This window comes from Olea europaea, chromosome 9 (genome assembly GCF_002742605.1).
Source record: "Olea europaea var. sylvestris chromosome 9, O_europaea_v1, whole genome shotgun sequence".
In the NCBI taxonomy this organism is placed as follows: Eukaryota; Viridiplantae; Streptophyta; class Magnoliopsida; order Lamiales; family Oleaceae; genus Olea; species Olea europaea.
Window position 1 is genome coordinate 1756078 of NC_036245.1, and position 22216 is coordinate 1778293.

Consider the following 22216-nt stretch of genomic DNA (forward strand, 5'->3'; position numbering starts at 1 on the left):
GAAGCACCAAGAGAGTTGGACTCGATGATAGCTCCAAATCCAAATGAAACTCATTCACATAATGAGCTCTCAGAAATTAACCTACCCATCGCTCTCAGAAAACAGCCTCGGTCATGTACTCTCCATCCTATCTCAAAATTTGTCTCCTATACCAACCTATATACAAGATTTCGTAATTTCTCTTATAGCCTTAACAATACTGAAATTCCAAAGAGCATTCAGGAGGCTATGACTATTCCAAAATGGAAAGAATCTGTTTTGGAAGAAATACAAGCTTTTGAGAAAAATAAAACTTGGGATGTGGTAGAATTATCGAGACGAAAAAAACCTATTGGATGCAAATGGGTTTTCAATGTAAAGTACAAAGTTGATGGGACAATAGAACGGTATAAAGCTCGACTTGTGGCAAAAGGATATACGCAGACTTATGACATTGATTACATAGAAACTTTTGCCCCCGTAGCAAATTTGAATACTATCCGAGTTATCTTGTCCATAATAGCCAACTTGGATTGGCCTCTCCAACAGTTTTAACATTAAGAATGCATTCTTGAATGGAAAATTGGAGGAAGAAGTCTTCATGACACTACCCCCTGGTTTCCGTAATAATGGTGAACGAAATAGGGTGTGCAAACTCAAAAAATCACTGTATGGCCTCAAACAGTCACCAAGAGCATGGTTCAACAGATTTGCAAATATGTTGAGAAGTCAAGGATATCAACAAGAACAATCAGATCACACGATGTTCTACCAGCTATCTGAAATTGGGAGAAAAACAATCTTGATCGTATATGTTGATGACATTGTACTGATTGGGGATAATATAGAAGAAATCGAGAGGCTTAAGAAAAGTCTAGCTACAGAATTTGAAGTGAAAGATTTGGGTCAGATGTGATACTTCCTAGGTATGGAAGTGGCAAGATCAAATAAAGGGATTAGCGTTTCACAACAGAAGTACATACTTGATCTTCTATCTGAGTGTGGTTAGCCAACACATGCACTCCCCAAGAGAAGCTGACTTAGAAGCAATATACAGAATTCTTAGATATCTCAAAAGTACCCTTGGGAAAGGATTATTCTTTAAAAAAAATGAAAGAACAGAAGTAGAAGTTTTCACAGATGCCGATTGGGCTGGTTCACGAGAAGATAGGAAATCAACTACTGCTTATTGCACCTTCGTCTGGGGGAACTTGGTAACTTGGAGAAGTAAGAAGCAGACTATGGTAGCCAGAAGCAATGCCGAAGTTGAGTTTAGAGCGGTAGCACAGGGAATATGCGAAGGACTGTGGATAATGAAATTATTGAATGAATTACAGGTTATGGCAAGGCTTTCTATCAAACTCTACTGTGACAACAAATCAGCCATTAACATTTCACTCAATCCAGTCCAACATGATCAAACCAAACACGTTCAGGTAGACAGACACTTCATTAAAAAGAGTTGAAAATGGGATTATATGCATGACCTATGTGCCCACCAAAGAACAAATTGCATATATTTTCACCAAGGGACTACCGCGACAAAATTTCGAGGATTTAGTCTGCAAGTTGGACATGATTAACATATATGACCCAACTTGAGGGGGAGCGTAGAAATCCCGTAATTATTGTGGGATTGATTGTGTATTGATTTATTACTGTATAACCATATTTAGATTAGGAAATCTTATTTTTTCCTTACTTAGGTATTTACCTTATTTTTCCAGTTTTGTACAGTATTTATAGGTCTCGTATTGTAACCTTAGTGTGGAATAATAAGAATCATCTTCACTTCTCTATTCTGCCCTAATTCACACAGTTGTATATTCCTGTTTGCAAGGCAGACACACCGGGGGGTGTTCCTATGGGGTCATGTGACCCCCAACTTTTGGATTTTTTTTTAGGGATAAAGTCGTTACGGCTCCACACAAGAGATAGAAAGTCAAATATGGTGGCTTGATATGATAGATAACGGTCATATTTTTCATTTTAATGGGAAAATAATGAGAAACAAACAGGGATTAAATTTTAATAACATGTTTCATGGGATCCACAGCATTTCAACTTTTATCAAAATCTACTAAAAATTTGATTTTAATTCCCACCAAACAGGGGAAAAATCATAATAGAATTGAATTTTTTTCTCTTGCTCACTAGCAATTCTCTTCTTCACACCTTTCACCAAAACCTTAACCCTTCTAATCTTTTAAAATTTGTCTACAAATTATCACATTTACAATAAATATTTACTTCCCAATAGAATTTTCAACTAATTAGAACCTAAATTTTCATTTTCTCCTATCAAATTGTGTATATAGAATGTGTCTGAAATGATTGTGTCCAATTTAACTTATATTTAACGAATTGTATTTATTTGATTGATTATTAGTATTGAATATTGATTATATATTTTTCCTTTCGATTGCTTGAATTGATTGTTTTAATTCATTATTTGTATCAAATACATTATAAATTTTTTAAATATAAATATGAATTTTTTAATTGAATTTTTTCTCTTGCTCACTAGCGATTCTCTTCTTCACGCCTTTCACCAAAACCTTAACCCTTCTAATCTTTTAAAATTTGTCTACAAATTATCACATTTACAATAAATATTTACTTCCCAATAGAATTTTCAACTAATTAGAACCTAAATTTTCATTTTCTCCTATCAAATTGTGTATATAGAATGTGTCTGAAATGATTGTGTCCAATTTAACTTATATTTAACGAATTGTATTTATTTGATTGATTATTAGTATTGAATATTGATTATATATTTTTCCTTTCGATTGCTTGAATTGATTGTTTTAATTCATTATTTGTATCAAATACATTATAAATTTTTTAAATATAAATATGAATTTTTTTTTAGTGGCAAAATATTAATAAAATGACCATTCGAAATCAAATTGATGAAAATGATGAGCAAAAATTAATGAATGAATGTTTTTTAAACGTAAATATGAGTTTTCTCGGATCAAGTATGAATCATTCAAAAATCAAGAACAAAGTATTCGATCTGCACAGGGTTTGATTGTGCCCCCTAACTCAAAATGTCTGCGTCCACCACTGCTTGTTTAGAATCCATTAAAATGAGATTTTGGGAGAGAATATATTCTAGAATAGTGATTTTTTGGCAAATATGTTAAAAAATAAGGAAAAATTTTGATTTTACGTATAGCATTATTTCATTGAAGAATTTGTGGCTGAAAATGAGTTATGGAAAAATGCATTTTTGAAAAGAATGGAGCCAAACGGGGGCTAATTTTAATAGTCTACATTGAGACCACACATAATATTAGTCAGCCTAAAAAAAAAAATTGTCCATTGCATGTATCAATTTTGGTTTTTGCTCAAGTAATTTCCTTTTGTCTCGAGATGCAGTGACTATCCCTCGACTTCCAGAAACCAGTAACTATTATTCTTTTAAAAAAATCGGCTAGAAAACATATATGTCAACACAATAAAATATTTTTCCAAAAAATGGAAAATTCGCTCTTTTTAAGTCATAACTAACTTAAAATATGCAAATGAAAAAAATGACTAAATCCCAATAATCAAAAAGAAATGTACAAAGAAACTAAGAAGTCAAAAGTTTACCAATGAATAATCGAAGGAAAGTCTAAGAACTGAGGTAAAATCTTAAACATAATATGCTAAATTTGTATGTAAACAAAGGGAAAAACACAAAGAAACCTTTACTCTTGTCAGGTAAACACAAGAAGGTCATTCAGTAACTAATGTCTTGGCCATGCAACTAGCACAACCTTTAACATTAAAATGGTATTAAAAAAAGTTATACCTGCAGAAGAAAGGGAAGCCCAGACCTTGTCAAGATATTTCAATACCTCAAGAGAGGCTTGGTCAATTGTCATGAGACCTGATGCAGTTGGCCAGTGAGCAAGGGTGTCTTCACCACCATTTCTCCCTAATACCTGTGCATTACGTTTGATACATGTCACAGAGAAAAACTATAACCTTCAAATTGACATCATAAGATGATACCTTACCTGGAGGTGCTTCAGTACAGTTGAAAAGGCTGGAGGACTCCTTAAATGTAGTGGTCCCCAAGCATAATCTGGTGGTACAACACTCTGCCTCGAAAGAATCGGCGCACAACTCCAAGCAAGCGGCCAATCTTTTGAGACAATAGCTTCACTGTATGAACACAGCATTCTTTTCCCGCTTCTTTTGCCACCTAAACTCGGGAAGCCTTTTTCAGCAGGTATACAAGCAATTTTGCCGAGGAGATTGCAGAAGTTGTTGCTATAAAGTACAGCAAAATTAGAAAAAATTGCTTTGACCAGATTTTCAGCCAATAGCCACACTTCAAAAGAAACCTCATTTGGCATATTTATTATATCAGTCTCAAGATCATCAAGATCTCCCATGGGCTTATTACATTCACCTCCAAGATACTCTACTCTCTTGGCACATTCAAGCACAACATCAGCTTCTGCAGAAGTTCGAAGACCCACTTTCCTCAAAATTCGAAGCCATTCATCTGAAATAAATCTCTCTCCAGGAAACTTCTTCCTTACTCCAGAGAATACAGATGTTAATAATGCATCACCTGGGTCAAACAGATCTTTGGGCTTACACATGTCTGCCAATTGTTCTTCAGCAGTTTTCACAAAATTAGTCTCTTTAAGCGCTTCAATTATTGATGAATCTTGTTGGAGTTCTTGCCAATTTGCATAAAGGTATATCAAGATATCCTCCTGTTCAGGCTGGGGTTTTCCTTCAAACCCAGGCAATCCAAATTTTACAAGAATCTGCTGATCAGCACACTCAGGGATACCAAGTGCTCGAAGTAAAGAACTTTCAGTAGAATCAGCACTGTAAGAAAGACACCGATCATCAAATGGCTTGAGGAATGTGTTTGAAGAGATAAAGCACAGATCCTGGCTTTGCAACCGGGTATATGTACCACAGGCAGTTCGATAAATGGGAAGATCACGTAGTACGTCAAGTTCTTGTTCTCCATACTCGGAACCACAGGAAGAGAAATCAAAAGCAAACAAATTGAAAAGCTCATCACAGTCTGAAGGTAAAAAGGAATTAAGTTCAGGAAAATTCCCTGCTTGTTTGACTGCAACAAGCTTGGATGCTATAATTCGCCCCAATGACAAGTCTGCTGTTGGTAAACACTTAGATGGAGCAGCACAATCCATGAAAGTAGTATCATAGATAGGTATATTGCACTGGTTAAGCAATGACAATAACCAAGGGTATCTTTCTTCTATGAACCTAAAGGACAACAAATATGACTGAACCACATCAGATTCAGAAGAAAATTCTGATTGGTTAGACTCAAAAGTACCCTCTTCAGAAGGAGCAATGGAAGAACTCAAATTGCTAAAAGGGGGTGGTACAAAGACAAGATGACGATCTCTTACGCGACATAGGATCGGGCGACCAAGAAAAGCAGGAATAAGAGGCCAATCAGAGAACATAGAGATATCTTCTGATGAGTCACTGAAGATTTTCCAGAAAAGTCTAATCCATTCAGGAGACGGCCATTCACTGCCAGGACTTGCAATTTTCTCCCATGAAAACCAGGGAGCATTATTCGAATCAATTACATGATTCACCCAATTTTCATTAAATAAAAGCCCCATATTGTTAGCCAGCAAGCTAAAAGAGAAAGATTGGAACTTCAAGAATGACTGCAGAGAGCTGTTAGAAAAAATATTTACTAAGACTGGTCTCTCCATCACTTTAGTGTGGATGAACTTGCCAGCTAAAGAAATCATTAGAGTTTGTTGCTCGTTGTTTCCAATCCAAACGTCATTAAACCCCAGTTTTATGAGACAACTTGTTGCAGTCGGACAGGGTAAGCCTTTGATCTCGGAAGCCATAGAGAGAAGCCTCCTGTCCTCAATTGTACCCAAGCCATTGCTAGTACTACCTGTCATAGGGTACCTCTGAGAGGAAGAGCCTCCTGGCCTGCCTATATCTTCAACAACTCCACGACCAAAATCAAATATAGCTTTCCCCAAGCTTGTCACCATTTCAATTGCGTCTCCTCCGGAATTAGTTGATCTTGGGGTAGATATCCCAAGCCTACCTGAATTTGGAGTTGATACAGCAAAGGGAAAACTTTCCTCTGGTTTGCTTGCAGTACTAAAATCTGGGCTGCTCCGGTCCCCTGTAGTATGGAGTCCTCTGGATCCAGATTTTTCCAGGAGCTGAAGATCAGATAAACAGTACTCAAGAACGTCCACATAAGTATCAACTGACCGAAGAACAATAGACATTGAAGAAACCCGAAGTAGGTCTCGGACCATCTTAGGCTTGATTTCTCGGACTGTGACCCCCACTGCCTGAATTTCTGTCACCAATTCCCACGGCACTGAGAAAACAGGATAATGCTCTTTAACAAAGGCACAAACAGTTGCCGGTAGCAAGCCTTCACCTACCCCGCTTCCAGGTTGTGAAAGAAACATACCCTCCGTTGCCTTGACTAGATTCCCAGAATAAAGTTGCCAAACTGGAAGATCAATCAGGCGAGCATAAAATGGCCTAATAACTTGTTCAATAAGACACTGCCAGTCTGCTTTAGGAGGCTTCATAGAAATTGAATCCTTGACATTTACAGGTTGCTTAAGCACTGAGTTCCCACTTGACCTGGGCCAAAAAGAATATATTTCACTTCCATAAGCCATCAACATTTCACTTATAGAACGACCTAAATTCGGTTCGAAAACAGAAGTCAGTGGTTCTTTCCTTAACTTCTGCATCTCCAATATCAATTTAATATAGGAATCACAAACACAGGACATCAGCTCTCTGTTCCAAGCCTCAATTAAGCGACTTGCAGCATCAGACTGTACCTCCAATGCAGTTTCAGAGTCTTGAAACTTGAAAAGGAAACGACCTCGATTATGACGTACAAGGAAATACCCCAGCACAGTTATGGGAATGTTTATACAGCTTGATAGAGGAAGAGGAGACATGATGGAGCTTGATAGATGGGTCGTGGTGGGGTGGCCATTATGCGATATCTGTGCTGCAACTCCAGCAACAGGAGTCAGCTTGTATGCCAGGTACCGACTGCATAGATGAAAAAAGAATTAATCGAACAAATATATCTTTTGCCTGATTTATGCATTACACGAGGTCACTTGAATGCACATAGGTTGTGCTAGTTGCACTTATACAAATTCAGAGGGTATTACTTGCACATATCAATCACTGTCAAGCTACCTTCCACAGGTTCCAAATATCATATATAATGTATACACATTCGCCATGTTAGACAAACAAAAGAATAAAAGCCTTTTTAGGTAGCCAATTAATAATTTTCAGTAAGTGTATGAGAAACCAGGAATATATGGACTTAAAGACCGGTTCCAGCACCACATTATGGTAATTAGGAAACATTTGTTTTGTTCAGTTTCCTGACATACCTATCAAGTGCCATGTTTCTTGTTTGCCCAGAACCCATGCTAAGCACAATAATCCATCGGTCAACAAATCTAGCTCCTCCCTGATACAAGTTCAAATCTAAGACTTGCATCTTGATTGCCGCACTCGAACTGCTAAACAAGCTTGATAGTTGAAATTTTTTCCACTTTTTTTCCGAGTAAGGATTTCTGACGATGGCAAGAGAAGGATCAATATTAATTGAAAATTCTAGGGATGATTGTGGGCTTCCATGCTCCCATGTTGACAAAGATACCTGAAAAGTGTATATTAATTAGCGCTCAATGTGATATTCACACTAGACTACCACAAGAAACCTCTTGAAGCTAAAAAAGAATATATTCATCTTTGATCCTTTATTCCCAAATACAAAAACTACAACCACAAAAAATGCAAAGGTTAAACAGTATAGTAAATGCTCCTTTTAGCTACAGAATTGATAAACCAGTTCTGACAACCATTGTCCACCAATTAAACAGTATCTCCAGAGTGATATAAGATCCCGAAAGAGGCGAATTGCCAGAAAGTTTCTCAAATCCGATCCTTGCATCATCTGATCTCGATCGGGTTAACTCCTAAATTCAGGCAGTGAGCATCGAATAAGCCAATTAAGACTATTGTATGTTTAGAGCAAATCAAGATTAGATGAACAAAGAGAGCTTAGGAATTCCCTAAGCACCGAGAAGCTTCAGTCCTACCGCCGAATACAAGAATTAGACTGCTCTGTTAGGAAGTGCTTTCTCCCTTTTTATAGTTCCAGTGATGCATATCTAGTCACTAGGAGAATATGAGAAGCAAAAAGAAAACTTTATCATCGACACTTCTACAATCAAAATAATCGAAAATACATGAACTAAAGAAGGCAAGGCGACACATGGACTACAAGTACATATTATTCCATGATTTTTTTTTATTTTTTTTTAAACGTAATCGAAAATTTTATTAATCAAACCAGAATACACAAGAAATGTATTATCAATACAAATCCGAAAGAAAAGACATAAAATTGGGCAGCCCATCTATATGCCTAATAGCCGCCACATTAAACCAAGTATACAATATAAAATAAAACAATTCTCTAAGTTGCTCTATTGTTCGTGTTTGATCGTCAAAACAACGGCTGTTTTTTCTCTCCACACACAACATACTATGCAGCTCGGAATAAGCTCCCATGCTCTCGAAATTTTCTCCTCCATGCATTCAACACGTCTTCCATACGCATTTGGATTGCCCAATCCATGTGTTGCGATGCGAAAATCTCATTCCACAGTAAACTAGCAACATCACAATGGAGGAACAAGTGATCAGTCTCTCCCCACCCCTCCTACACATATAGCACCACTTTGTAACATAAAAACCCCTTCTTCGTAGGTTTTCCACCGTTAGCACCTGTCCTCTGACCACTGTCCACAGTAAAAATGCCACCCTTGGTGGCTGTTTACTCTTTCACACAGCCTTCCAAGGGAAAGAGCTTTTCTCAGATCCCAATAAAGATTTAAAGAAAGTGCCGACTCAAAACATGCCATTCCGTCCCGACCTCCACCTATTGCAATCACCATCTCCTGCCCTAATTTGTACCTCACCCTATCGGGTGTGCACGTGAATATGTCCGTATACATTGGAAATATGCAAGAATTTAGTCTTTCTAAAACATACTCATAGAAATTGAGTACGAATATTTTGTGTCTTGATTCAAGGAATCTCACATTTACAAAGTTGGATTTGCATCCAAAACAATTTAGTTGTGTGCGTGTAGGAAAGGAGATAGAAATAATGCTATCAGTACTTCCATAATCTATGGTCCACTAGATTAGGAAGATACATAGGCAAATGCCCCAGATCAAATAATCTGGAGAGATATATTGGATGGTAGTTTCGCTACCAAATCAGCTTGGCAGTTAGTCCGCTCTAGCCAACAACCTCAGGATTCATATCGGTTGATGTGAAGTTCCATTATACCTACCAATTTTTATTTTTTATTTATTTATTATTATTATTATTTTTTTGGGTGGAGACTATGGGAAGATTGGATACCAATCGATGTGGTCATTCAGAGAAGGGTTGACTGTCTATGACCTACCATTTTCAGTGTTGTTCAAAAATCGAGACTATTTCATACATTTTCACTGGTAACATCATTTCTGATCAAGTATGGCATCATTTTGAAGATATATTTGGAGACCCTGGTTCCAAAGATGGAAGCATTCAAGTCAATATGTTTGTAAGGGACACACTCACACTAGAGTTCCTCTACTCGACTGATATTTTGGTTTTCATGGATTGAGAAGAATGATACGAAGCACAATGAGATACACATGGAGCCTAGACGGATCATTCAGAGTCTCTATCGCATGATTTCTCTTTTCGTATGGATCACTTATTCCAGCCTATTCATTGGCGTGGAGATTTGGCCATTGCCTCATTTTTGGTGTTGTGTTGACTCTTCCTCCATCAACATATACATTGGGTTTTTTGTCGTACTCCACTAGTAGAATCTTATAAGATCAACACCTATGATGCATCAAATATGGATTTGCCAGTGGTAAGGGATGTTGAAATGAAAGATTAGGTAGTGATATTACCGAACATTAAGAGCCAGTGGTAAGGGATGTTGAAATGAAAGATTAGGTAGTGATATTACCGAACATTAAGAGATTTGATAGCTATAAGTATTTGCTGTTAATAGAATATTAGTCAATCCTGTAAAATAGGAAATTAGTTAAGCCCGCTAGCCATTGTTATCTTTTCCCTGATTTCTTGCTTGTATTTTCTCCTATAAAGAGAACCCCTGTAATCCTATGATTCATAAGAGCTAATACAGAAAAGTTAATTCTATATTTTCTCATCTCTTCCAAGTTTGCATTCAGAGCTACCCTAAAAATCAATTTCTTTTCTGCAGATTTTTTTATTCTTCAGCCATGTCTAACATTTCACCTGAGTCAACTCCATCTCTCAAAATCCAAGCCCCCAATACTGATTCTCACTCTGTCCAGATCACCATTATTTGCCTTAATGGTGATAATTATTTGAGATGGTCTCTGTCCGTTCAGATGTACATCTGAGGGCAAGGAAAGATTGGGTGCCTAAAGGGAGACAAGCCAGCACCAGCACCAGAGGACGCAACTTATGCGACCTGGGATGCAGAAAATTCAATGGTAATGACTTGGCTCGTGAACTCTATGGACGAAGATATTAGCTTCAACTATATGTGCTACTCTACAGCCAAAGAACTCTGGGACAATGTGAATAAGATGTACTCTGATTTGGGAAATCAATATCAGGATCATGAATTGACTGTAAAACTTGGTGAGATTTGGCTGGTGGAAGACTCGGTCACCAAGTATTTCAATTCATTGAAGCACCTTTGGCAGGATGTGGATCTGTTCAATGATTATGAATGGAAATCCACTGAAGACGCTAATCATAACAAAAAGACCATGTAGGCTCATCGTATTTATAAATTCCTTGCTGGACTAAATGTGGAATCTGATGAAGTACGAGACGGATCATTCGCAGGACCCCAATTCCTCCAATTGCTGTGTTGTTTGCTGAGGTTCGAAGAGAAGAGAGTTGCAGACATGTAATGTTGGGGAAGAAGACTACTAGCGGACCTGTTGAGAGTTTGCCCTTGTTATTGTTGAGGCTACCGCTAATAAAGCAGCCAATTTTCAGAGAAAACCTGAAGAGAAGCAAAGGGTCTGGTGCGATTACTGCAACAAACCGCGCCACACTCGAGAATCCTGCCAGAAAATCCATGGAAAACCAGCAAACTGGAAAGGCATCAAGCTTGGTGACAAAAATAGCCGTACAATACCCACTATTAATGAAGCTGAGACAAGTCCCTTGAGCAAGGAGTAGATGGATCACCTTCTGAATCTACTAAAATCTAATTCCTCGTCAGGTATTCCTAGTGTTACTCTTGCACAAACAGGTAGTGCATTTAATGTCCATTCTTGCTATTCAACTTCTGCTCCATGGATCATTGATTCTGGAGCCTCTGATCATGTGACCAGTTTTTCCAATCTTTTTCACACTTAATCAACATGTTCTGGCTTTGGAAAAATTAGAATTGCAGATGGTAGTTTCTCACATATTGCAGGAAAAGGTTTGATAAAATTACCAAAAAATATAGATACTAAATCTGTCCTCCATGTCCCTAAACTGGCTAGTAATCTTTTATCCATGAGCAAACTAACCAAAGAATCTAATTGGCGCGTAATTTTCTGTGATTCTTACTGTGAATTTCAGGACTGCAACTCGGGGAAGAAGATTGGATGTGCTAAGATGATAGATGGACTTACTACTTCGATGGTAGCTTCTCCAGTAATAAAAAGGCTCAGTGCCTTGGTAGTGTTAGGTCTAATTCTGTTTATGAACAAATAATAATTTGGCACTTGAGACTAGGACATCCTAGCTGTCCATATCTTAAACACTTGTTTCCTACTTTATTTAAGGGTTTGGATTGTTCAACATTCTATTGTGAAAGTTGTTGCTATCTAAAAGCCATCGTACTACTTATCTACCAAAACCTTATCTTTCTTCAAAACCATTTTATTTAATACATAGTGATGTTTGGGGACCCTCAAGAGTCACTACTCTTTCTAGAAAACAATGGTTTGTTATTAGCTTTATAAATGATCATACACGTTTGTGTAGAGTTTATATGATGAATGAAAAGTCCAAGGTTGAAAAACTTTTCAAAGAATTTTACATGATTGTTGAAGTTCAGTTTCAAACAAAAATTAGCATTCTTTGCTCCCATAATGGAACAGAGTATTTAGAGTTATAATGTTTTCAATGAATGTTTCAAATTATCTTTGGGGACGCTGTTCCACTTATTTAATTAATAGAATGCCAACACGTATTATAAAATATAGCACGCCATTAGAATGTTCCCCCAAAAAAGAAAAAAAAATTCCTTTATCTGGGATGCAATCGGATTTACCTTTAAAGATTTTTGGCCGCATTGTTTTTCCGTATACCAGTAATACTTGTTCCAAACTTGATCCTAGGACTGTAAAATGTATTTTTATAGGGTATTGTTAGATTTTATGCACAATAATAAAAAGGTGAAAGAGAGAAATCAACACAAGTATTTACGTGGTCCGACGGTATGGCACGTCCACGAGAGCAAAGCAGAGATGATTTTATTCAATATAAAGAATAGGGTTACAACATTATTATTTATACTAATCCTAGCTCAAGCCCATTCAAGACTTTAAGGCCCGTACAAGAAAATCCCCTATACCATACCGCGGAGGCATTGCCCCCGCACTCCCAACCCATTCAGCGTCCCTAGCAACCAGACAATGAATTAAACCCTCGCAAGGCCAATGCCGTCGCTTCACTCCGCTACGCTCCCCTCACTCCACTCCGCTCCAGTATCGGCCTATTTGATCCAAGAAACTTGTGCTCCACTCTATATGAACTACATACACAACAATTTCCACCTTAGCGAATATTCACCCCTTGCGAGAAAACATAAAAAACATAACATGGGGAACCACACCGTCTAGAACCAATTGATTGGGACACATCCTCTCTAACACCTAAAGATGTTAATCAAGTTCAAGCAATGCTGAAACCTGTCCATTGTGATTGGTTTTGTAATCATGTCTGCTACATTCTCTGAAGTAGGCACCTTCTCTAACAACAGCTCTCCTGAAGTAACCAACTCCTTATCTTGTGAAATCTCACATCAATGTGTTTGTTTCTTGCCTGATAGATCTAATATTTCGCTAAGAAAATGACGCTCTAACTATCACAGTACAGCTTCATTCCATTTTGCTTGATCCCAAGTTTCCTAACAAGCACTCTCAATCACAATAATTCTTTGGCTGCCTCAGTTGCCGCCATGTACTCTCCTCTGGTTGTAGATAACGCCATAAGTGGCTATACCATTGATCTCCAACATATAGGCCCACCTGCAAGTGTGAAAATATAACCTGGACCTTCTGTCATCCAGGTCCCTGCATAATCTACATCTACGTATCCCTGAATTGAAACATCATGTTCTCTCTCAAATATGATCCCACACTATAGTGTGCCTCTCAAGTACCTGAAAATCCACTTTGCAGCTCTCCAATGCTCTCTACTGGGATTAGTCATATACTTGCTAACCACATTGACTGCAGATCTGGTATACACCATTGCATACATCAAACATCCAACTGCGCTAGCATAAGGCATCTTTGACATCTCTGCAATTTCTTCTTCATTCTTTGGGCACTGTTATTAGACAATCTGGAGTGATTTGCCAATGGTGTGGCAACTGGTTTTGCATCGAACATGCTAAACCTCTCCAACACTCTTCAAATAATTTTTCTGAGACACCCATAATTTTCTGGCCTTCCTATCTTTGTTGATTTCCATGCCAAGAATTTTCTTAGTCTGTTCCAAGTCTTTCATATCAAATTTACTGCTCAACAAAGATTTCAATCCGTCTAATTTATTCATGTTCTTAGCAGCAATTAGCATGTTGCCCCCATACAACATCAAGAAAAAATTTGAATAATCCTCAAGAACTCTGTAGTAAACAAAACAATCATACTCACGACGACTATAGCCAATCTGAATCATATGAGAGTCGAATTTCTTGTGCCATTGTCGAGGAGACTGCTTAAACCCGTATAAAGACTTCTTCAATTTACACACAAGATTCTCTATTCTTGATTTCAAGAACCCCTCTGGCTGCTCCATGAAAATCTACTCCTCCAAATGACCATGAAGGAAAGCCGTCTTTACATCCAGCTGCTCTAACTCCATATCAAAACTAGCCACCATTGCCAAAACAATCCTGATAAAAGTGTCTCACGATCGGAGAGAAAATTTCATCATAGTCTACTCCCTTCCTCGGTGAGTATCCCTTTGCTATTAATCGAGCCTTGTATCTTCCTTCTTCATTTTCTAACATTGCTTTTTTCTTTCTGTACACCCATTTACACCATATCGGTTTCTTCCCCTCTATAAGCTCCACCAAATCCCAAGTATCATTTTTATGCAGTGACTCAATTTCCTCCGTCATAGCCTCTATCCATTTACCTTTCTCCTGACTACCAATGGCATCCAAAAAAGTTATAGGTTCGCTATTGCTAGTAATGAGTGCATAAGAAACAAAATCCTCAAATCCATACCTCATTGGTGGCCTGATATTGCGCATGGTCTACCTATGGCAATACTGTGATACTGCTCCACCTCTAACACAGAACTATCCGTTCCCTGAGCATTAATCTCCATGTCAACATTATCTAGCTCTACCTGAATCACTTAGCTCTTGCTGCAACCCTCGTCCGAACTAAGCTTCTCTTTATCTGGAGAAGCTTTAAGCATGAATACTTCATCAAAGACTACATCCCTACTTATCACCATCTTCCTTGCCTCTGGATCCTAAAACTTGTAGCCTTTTACACCTTTCACATAACCTAGAAAAATGCACTTTCTTGATTTCGGATCAAGTTTGGATCTCTAATCACTAAATACATGCACATAAGCTAGACACCAGAATACTCTCAATTCAGAATAATCAACTTCATTACCTATCCAAACTTTCTTTGCAACTTTCCCATCTAGTGTTGCTCGTGGTGATCTGTTTATGACATAACATGCATTCAGTCTCAAACATGTTGCCCGTTCTGCAATTGTTGTGTTCATCCTCTCCACTGCACCATTCAGCTAAAGTGTCTTGCGAACTATATAGCGCCGTTAATACCATGCTCCTCACAAAATTTCAAAAACTGTGAATCTGTGTGTTCTGTGCCGTTGTCTGTCCTCGGATACTTAATTTTTCTGCCTATCTGGTTCTCTACTTCTGCTTTCCACAATCTAAACTTGACAGATTTCAGACTTGTGCTTCATGAAATATACCCAAACTTTTCTAGAAAAGTCATCGATCAAAGTAATAAAATACTAAGATACACCTTTGAACAACTCCCTCACTAGTCTCCAAACATCAGAGTGCACGTAATCCAGAATGCCCTGTGTCTTGTGCTTTCCCATCTTAAACTGTACTCTAGACTGTTTTCCAAGTGCACAGAACTTACAAAAATCCAGCTTGCATGATTTTACCCCTTTAACAATTTCCTCTTATGAAACTCAACCATGCGACGTTCTCCTATATGCTCCAGTCGCATGTACCATAGAAGAGTGTCATCTGACTTAAATTCTGTCATAGCAACTCCACCTACAACTGTATTCTCGAGCAGTTTGTAGACATTTCCTACCAATTCTAACCCTTTATCACAATCATAGCCCTTTTCTTCACTGTCAGGGCCCCACGCTCTTAACTTATAAGAATAACCATTTGTGTCTAAAGTGCCTAAAGATGTTAGATTATTTCTCAACTCTGGTACATGCCTAACATCTTCCAAGGTCCTTACCACACCATCGAACATTTTAAATTTTTTGAACCCCATTCCGATGACCTAACATAATGCATTATTACCCATCGGAATAGATCCAAAATTTCCCAAGCGATATGAATCAAACCAATCCCGGTGAGGACACGTGATATGAACAGGCTGAATCAAGTACCCAACAGTCAATTAATTTTTCAAAACTACTTGCAGAGACTGATAGCATGTCTCCATCTCCTAAATTCAAGTCTCCTTTTGCAACACTAACTGAGTTTGAGGACCCATCACCTTTCCTTTCATCACCTTGCTTCTTATTCGGACAGTCTTTCTTAAAGTGGCTTATCTGATGGCATTTGTAGCACTTGACGTTTTTCCTATTCTGATTCCTAGATTTTGATCTCGTGTTCCTTTTGTAAAAACCACCCCCGTCCTTCCTTCTCCCACAATCCAAGTAGCCCTTTACGATCAGCCCTTCTCCCTGTGAACTTTCGCCAGTACACAATTCCCACTGGTTGTAGGCCAACGAGGCTAATGTGACTTCCTCCAATTCGAGTCTCTTTAACCCATGTCAACGTGGTCACCAGGTGGTCGTACAAAGGAGGAAGAGAGCACAACAATATCATTGCCTTGTCTTCATCATCAAACATGATTTCAAGTCGCAATAAATCGCAGATAATTTGATTGACCACATTGGTATGTTGAATCAAATCCGTACCCTCTAACATTTTGAGCCCATACAGTTACTGCTTCAGATGCAACTTGTTCGTGAGAGATTTCGATATATAACGACTTATATTTCTCCCAAACCTCCATCGAAGACTCAACGTCCATAACGTGATACATGATCTCGTCCACCAAACAAAGCCTAATTGTACCAATTGTTCACGCCTCAAGCTCTTCCCAATCGGCATCTAACGTACCATCTTTTCCAGTTAGTGCCTTCACCATCCCTTGCTACGCCAACAAATCTTTCACCCTTCGCTGCCATAATCCGAAATTCCCAGATCCATCAAACTTCATCACATCGAATTTTGTAATTGCAGAACTCGCCATCTGAACCTTGCTCAAATAACAGTTGAATGGGCTTGGATTAGGCTTAGTATAAATAATAATGTTGTAATCCTATTTTTCATACTGAATAAAATTATCTCCGCTTCGCTCTCGTGGACGTAGGCACACCGCCGCTCCGCTCCGACATCAGCCTATTTGATCCAAGAAACCTGTGTTCCACTTTATATGAGCCACATACACAATAGGTATGCTTCTAATAAAAAGGGATATAAGTGCTATAATCCCCAAACAAGAAAAGTTTATACGAGTATGGACGTCTCTTTCTTTGAAAATGAATCCTACTTTTAACAAAAATTCTCTTCGGGAGAAGAATGAGGTAGTGGAATGAAATTTTTGGGATTTATCTCCTACACCTTTACCAAATATGATTTTGAATACTTCACCTCATAATCTTACTGTTATTCCCGAAGTTCAAAGTTAGGAACAATGTGATAAAACCAATGAAAACAGTGATAAGAATTGTAGTCTCATAGTGCCAAGAATTTCTGTATCTGAAAGTTTCAGAGGGAGAATCACTACAATTGGGTCAAAAAAACCCAATTTTGAGCCTCTGGTTTATACTCGGAGAAGACCTCTTTTCCTCTTTGGAATGATCAATCTTGACCTTCGGGAACTGGACCTCCAGATATCACAAGTAGTTTTGTTCCTAAATCAGCTTAAATTCCTGTTACTTCTCCTAGCCAAGAACCATTTAACCTAGATATTCCTATAGCTTTTAGGAAAGGAACCCGAACTTGTAACAAATATCCCGTTTCCAAATACCTTACTTATGAAAAACTTTCTCCTACTTATAGGGCTTTTACTTCAAAAATCTCACACTTGTTTGTCTCGAGAAATATTAAGGAAGCTTTTAATGATCCGAACTGGAAATTAACACTGATGGAAGAAATGAATGCCCTTAGAAAAAGTGGTGCCCAGCGGATAGTTGATTTTCTTAAGGACAAAAGACCAGTAGGCTACAAGTAGGTCTTTACTGTGAAATGTAAAGCTGATGGTAGCATAGAAATGTACAAGGCAAGACTAATAGCAAAAGGGTTCACGCGGATGTATGGGAATGATTAGAATCTTGTTACCTTTGACGGTAAACTTCGACTGGCCATTCCACCAATTAGATGTAAAAAATGCCTTTTTAAATGGAGATCTTGAGGAAGTCTTTATGAGTCTACTAATAAGTGCAATTTGTGCAATTATTTAAGCCGTATTATTAAACTTTTATGTTGTCAATTTATTAATTTCTATTTAACTTGGGTTAATTTTATTTTGTTTTTAGTGACGAACTCGTTCGGAGCAAATGGAGAAGGGTGAAGAACAAATTGGCCATTGAATGAAAATTGAGGACTTGAAAACAAATACCACCATAATGGGCCTCAACTTTAATTTGTAATGGACTACTGCTGGTTTAATTAAAAGTGGCTTGGACTCTTTGAGAAAAAGAAAGCAACGGGGCAGTCCTTAAATTGAAGAGAATTGGAGGGCTCAATCACACACACACACACACACACACATAAATACATGCACACATATTAGGGTAGCCAAGAATTCACAGACGCATAGAAAAGGAGGCTGCTGGTGGCTAAAATTTAAAAAAAGAAACACGCATAGGCGGCAGTTGGCGGGGAGAAAAACACAGAAAAAGGCATCCGATTTTCGGGGATACAAGTTGGTAGCCTCTGGAGAAAAGTCGAGGGAGATTATACATGCAGAAATTGGAGAGAAGAGGTTGCTTAGTGCCGAGAAAATACACGTACACACAAGAAAACTGGAGTCATCTTTTGGCACAAAAATAAGGCAGCTTCTGGGCACAAGAAGACGGCAGCTTTGGGACTAATTTTGTACATTCTGTCAACAAAAAAAAGGGAGAGAAGTCCACACGAGAAGGTTGCTGTTGGAAATAATATATATATATATATATTCATGCAAAAAGTGGCTGGTATACATGTAAAAGGTGGCCAGCAATTGAATTGAGACACAAAAGTGGGCAGCAGTTTTGGGAATTAATGCCCAATCCTTGTTCGATTATTTATCAACAATTGAGCTGGAATTAATCACGTTTCGTCGATTTTTGGTGATGTCTTTTATCTTTTCTATGTTTGATTTCGACAATATGCTTGGCTAAATTTTTTATTGCTAGGATGTGATGAACCCCTGTTATGAAGTTGTTAGTTTGAATAATTAAATTGACGATAATTTGTTTAATTGTTTGAATATTTATTATTGTTTCGTTTGCTTTTCAATTAATTGGCCACTAGTTGAATTGTTTGTGGGTTATGTTGTTATTGAGAGAGACAATAGATTGTTAGCACATAGTAATAAATATTGTGAGGTTCGATAGATGATAGAGATATACATGTATGCTTCATATGGTTCTTATGGATGTTTTAACTCGTTTAACGTTTTCTTGCACGTTTGTATTTTTCATAGAAATATAGGAAAATCACGTGCAGGATTAGATTTAAAGGCTATCGAGAGAAGCTTTTAAATAAAATAGGAACATTAACCAAACAACATGATTTCAAATTGTCAATTTAAATTGTTGAACTAAAAATTGAGTAGCAAGGGGGATTCCAAATCTTAGCAATACTTCTCGCGAATTTGATAAACTTTTACTTTGCTGTCTATTTAGTTGATAAATTTAAGTGTTAGTTACAACTCGACTTTGCTATTCGATTAAAGGAATTATTAGCTTTAACTCAATCAAATACAGTCATCGTGGAATCGACACTCTACACACCACTTTATTACTTATTCACGATCCCATTGACTTGCGGATAATCAATCGACCATCTACCACCTGGGTTTGAGGAACAATTGGGACCAAACAAAGTCTGTAGGCTGAAAAATCCTTAAACGATCTCAAACAATCCCCTAGAGCTTGGTTTGAGAGATTTGGGAGAGCTATGAAGAGTTGTGGCTACCATCAAAGCCAAGCTGATCATACTTTGTTCTACAAACATGGTAAAGAAGGCAAGGTTACAATATTAACTGTCTATGTGGATGATATTGTCTTGACAGGTAATGACAGTGAAGAATTGGAGAGATTAAAAAGAAGACTTGCAACTAACTTCGAAATCAAGGATTTGGGTACATTAAAATACTTTCTTGGGATGGAGTTTGCTAGACCCAAAGAAGGTATATTTTTGAATCAGCATAATATGTTTTTGTTTTACTTGATGAGACAAGTTTGCTAGGATGTAAACCAGCTGAAAAAACCATTGAGCCGAACTTTAAGCTTCAGCCTTCTAAAGCTCAAGGAGTACAGGATAGAGAGCAATATCAAACACTATTTGGAAGACTAATATACTCGTCACATACACATCCAGATATAACATTTGTTGTTAGCATGGTTAGCGAATTCATGCATGCACCTGGACAAGAACACTTTGATGCAGACTAGAGAATTCTCAAACACCTAAAGGGAACCCTGGAAGAGGTCTACTATTCAAAAATCATGGTCATTTACAAGTTGAAGCCTATACGGATCCGGACTGGGCTAGAAGCACTCTTGATGGGCGATCAACTTCTGGCTACTGCACGTTTGTTGTAAGCAATCGTGCCACCTGGCCGAGTTTAGATCGATTGCTAATGGAATTTGTGAAGTGTTGTGATTAAAAGACTATTCGAAGAGTTGAAGACCTCCAATCCATTGCCTATGAAAGTGTACTTTGACAATAAAGTTGCTATCTCAATCGCTCACAATTCAGTGCTTTATGATAGAACAAAGCATGTGGAGATAGACAAACACTTCATCAAGGAAAAGATCGAAAATGGATTGATATGTATGCCGTACATTCCTACCACCGAGCAAGTTGCACATGTTCTGACAAAAGGACTTCCTACAAAACAATGACATACTGATTGGCAAGCTGGCTATGGAAGATATCTTCAAACCAGTTTGAGGGAGTGTGTTAAAATGAAGATATTAGGTAGTGATATTACCGAATATTAGGAGATTTGATAGCTGTAAATATTTACTGTTAATAGAAAATTAGTCAATCCTTTAAAATACAAAATTAGTTAGACCAGCTAGCCATTGTAATCTTTTCACTGATTTCTTGATTGTATTTTGTGATATCCAGAATTTTTATTACTAGTTGTTAGATTAAAAATTAAGACTTAAGTATGCCATTATTAAAGTCTAATGACCTCATTGATTATTGACTTAGTTAAATGGCCTTATTAATTACTAGCCAATAGTTTGAGGACCCAAGTGAAGATTTAAATTGGAAGTTAAATGAAATTATGTGTAAATATGTCAATTAGCCATGATTAGAGATGATTTATTTGACCACATGCATTATTCACAACATTTTAAGCAGAGTAATTGCTTTGACTACATAAATTAAGATAATTGATTAGACCACATGCATTATTTACACCAAGATTCAAGCCAAGTCAATTGATTTGATCACATGATTAAAGGAATTGATTTGACAACTTTCAAGACAATGCACCAATTATGCTTTGACCATGCCTAATATCTAGCTATTTCCTTTCAATTTTCTATACATAGTTCAAGAACTTGCACTATAAATAGGAGTTAAACTCAACATTGGACTATCCATCACCAATTATTTACACTCTTCCTCTCTATCTCTATCACTTTGTCTCTACATCTTTACTCTTTCTCTTGGCTTTTTTCATATTAAATTTTGTCATACACTTACACAATCACACAACTCGGCACGCGGCTCAAAGATCTCCCTCCAACAATCACTTCTATCATTTTTAAATTCTCAAGTGAAAGGTAAGTGTAGTAGTACGAATTGTTCTCTCACTATTTAAATTACGGAAATTTATGTTATGCATATGATGATACGGAGATTCTAGTTATGATTATGATAAGAGTCCTATGTGTGTAAATTCAAAAGACCGGAGTTTAGTAGCGCTACGCACGGGAATTGTAGCCACGAAGTTCGAATTTTAATTCTCGTTTCTCCATATGCATATTATGATTTTCCGTAATTAAGTATGAGATGAAAATTCGTTATTACTCATTTACTAAGATTTATGTCTCACATGTATATGTTAAATATTTTATAGGTAATTAAAAGAGGCGAGTTCGAGACAATCGGAGGTGGATTGTGCTTGCGTGGTTGAAAATGAATAATGATTTAAGTAGTTAAAGATTTTAACAACGTTTATTGTATTTTCTTTAAAATTTGTTTTAAACCTTTCGTGTTCAAAAAATATTATGTTCTTCCATTATTCGAGAAAGTATTATTTTACGGTTCATGTATAATGATTTCAAAGGTAAAAATTTGGGTCGTTATATATTTTCTCCTATAAAGAGAACCCTTGTAATCATATGATTCATAAGAGCTAATACAGAAAAGTCAATTATATATTTTCTCATCTCTTTCAAGTTTGCAGGGGCATTATTCGAG

At 37.4% G+C, this 22216-nt stretch overlaps 1 protein-coding gene across 1 annotated transcript in view; it reads right to left on the reverse strand.

The window, feature by feature from the left end:
• Window positions 1-22216, reverse strand: part of LOC111399379 (sacsin) — a 60587-nt gene that overhangs the window by 6497 nt on the left and 31874 nt on the right. Inside the window, exons 7-9 of the mRNA XM_023026651.1 lie at window positions 7395-7666; window positions 3993-7038; window positions 3785-3917 (exon numbers count right to left, since the gene is read on the reverse strand). Coding sequence (XP_022882419.1) covers window positions 3785-3917; window positions 3993-7038; window positions 7395-7666 — 3451 coding nt within the window. The remainder of the gene's footprint in view (window positions 1-3784; window positions 3918-3992; window positions 7039-7394; window positions 7667-22216) is intronic.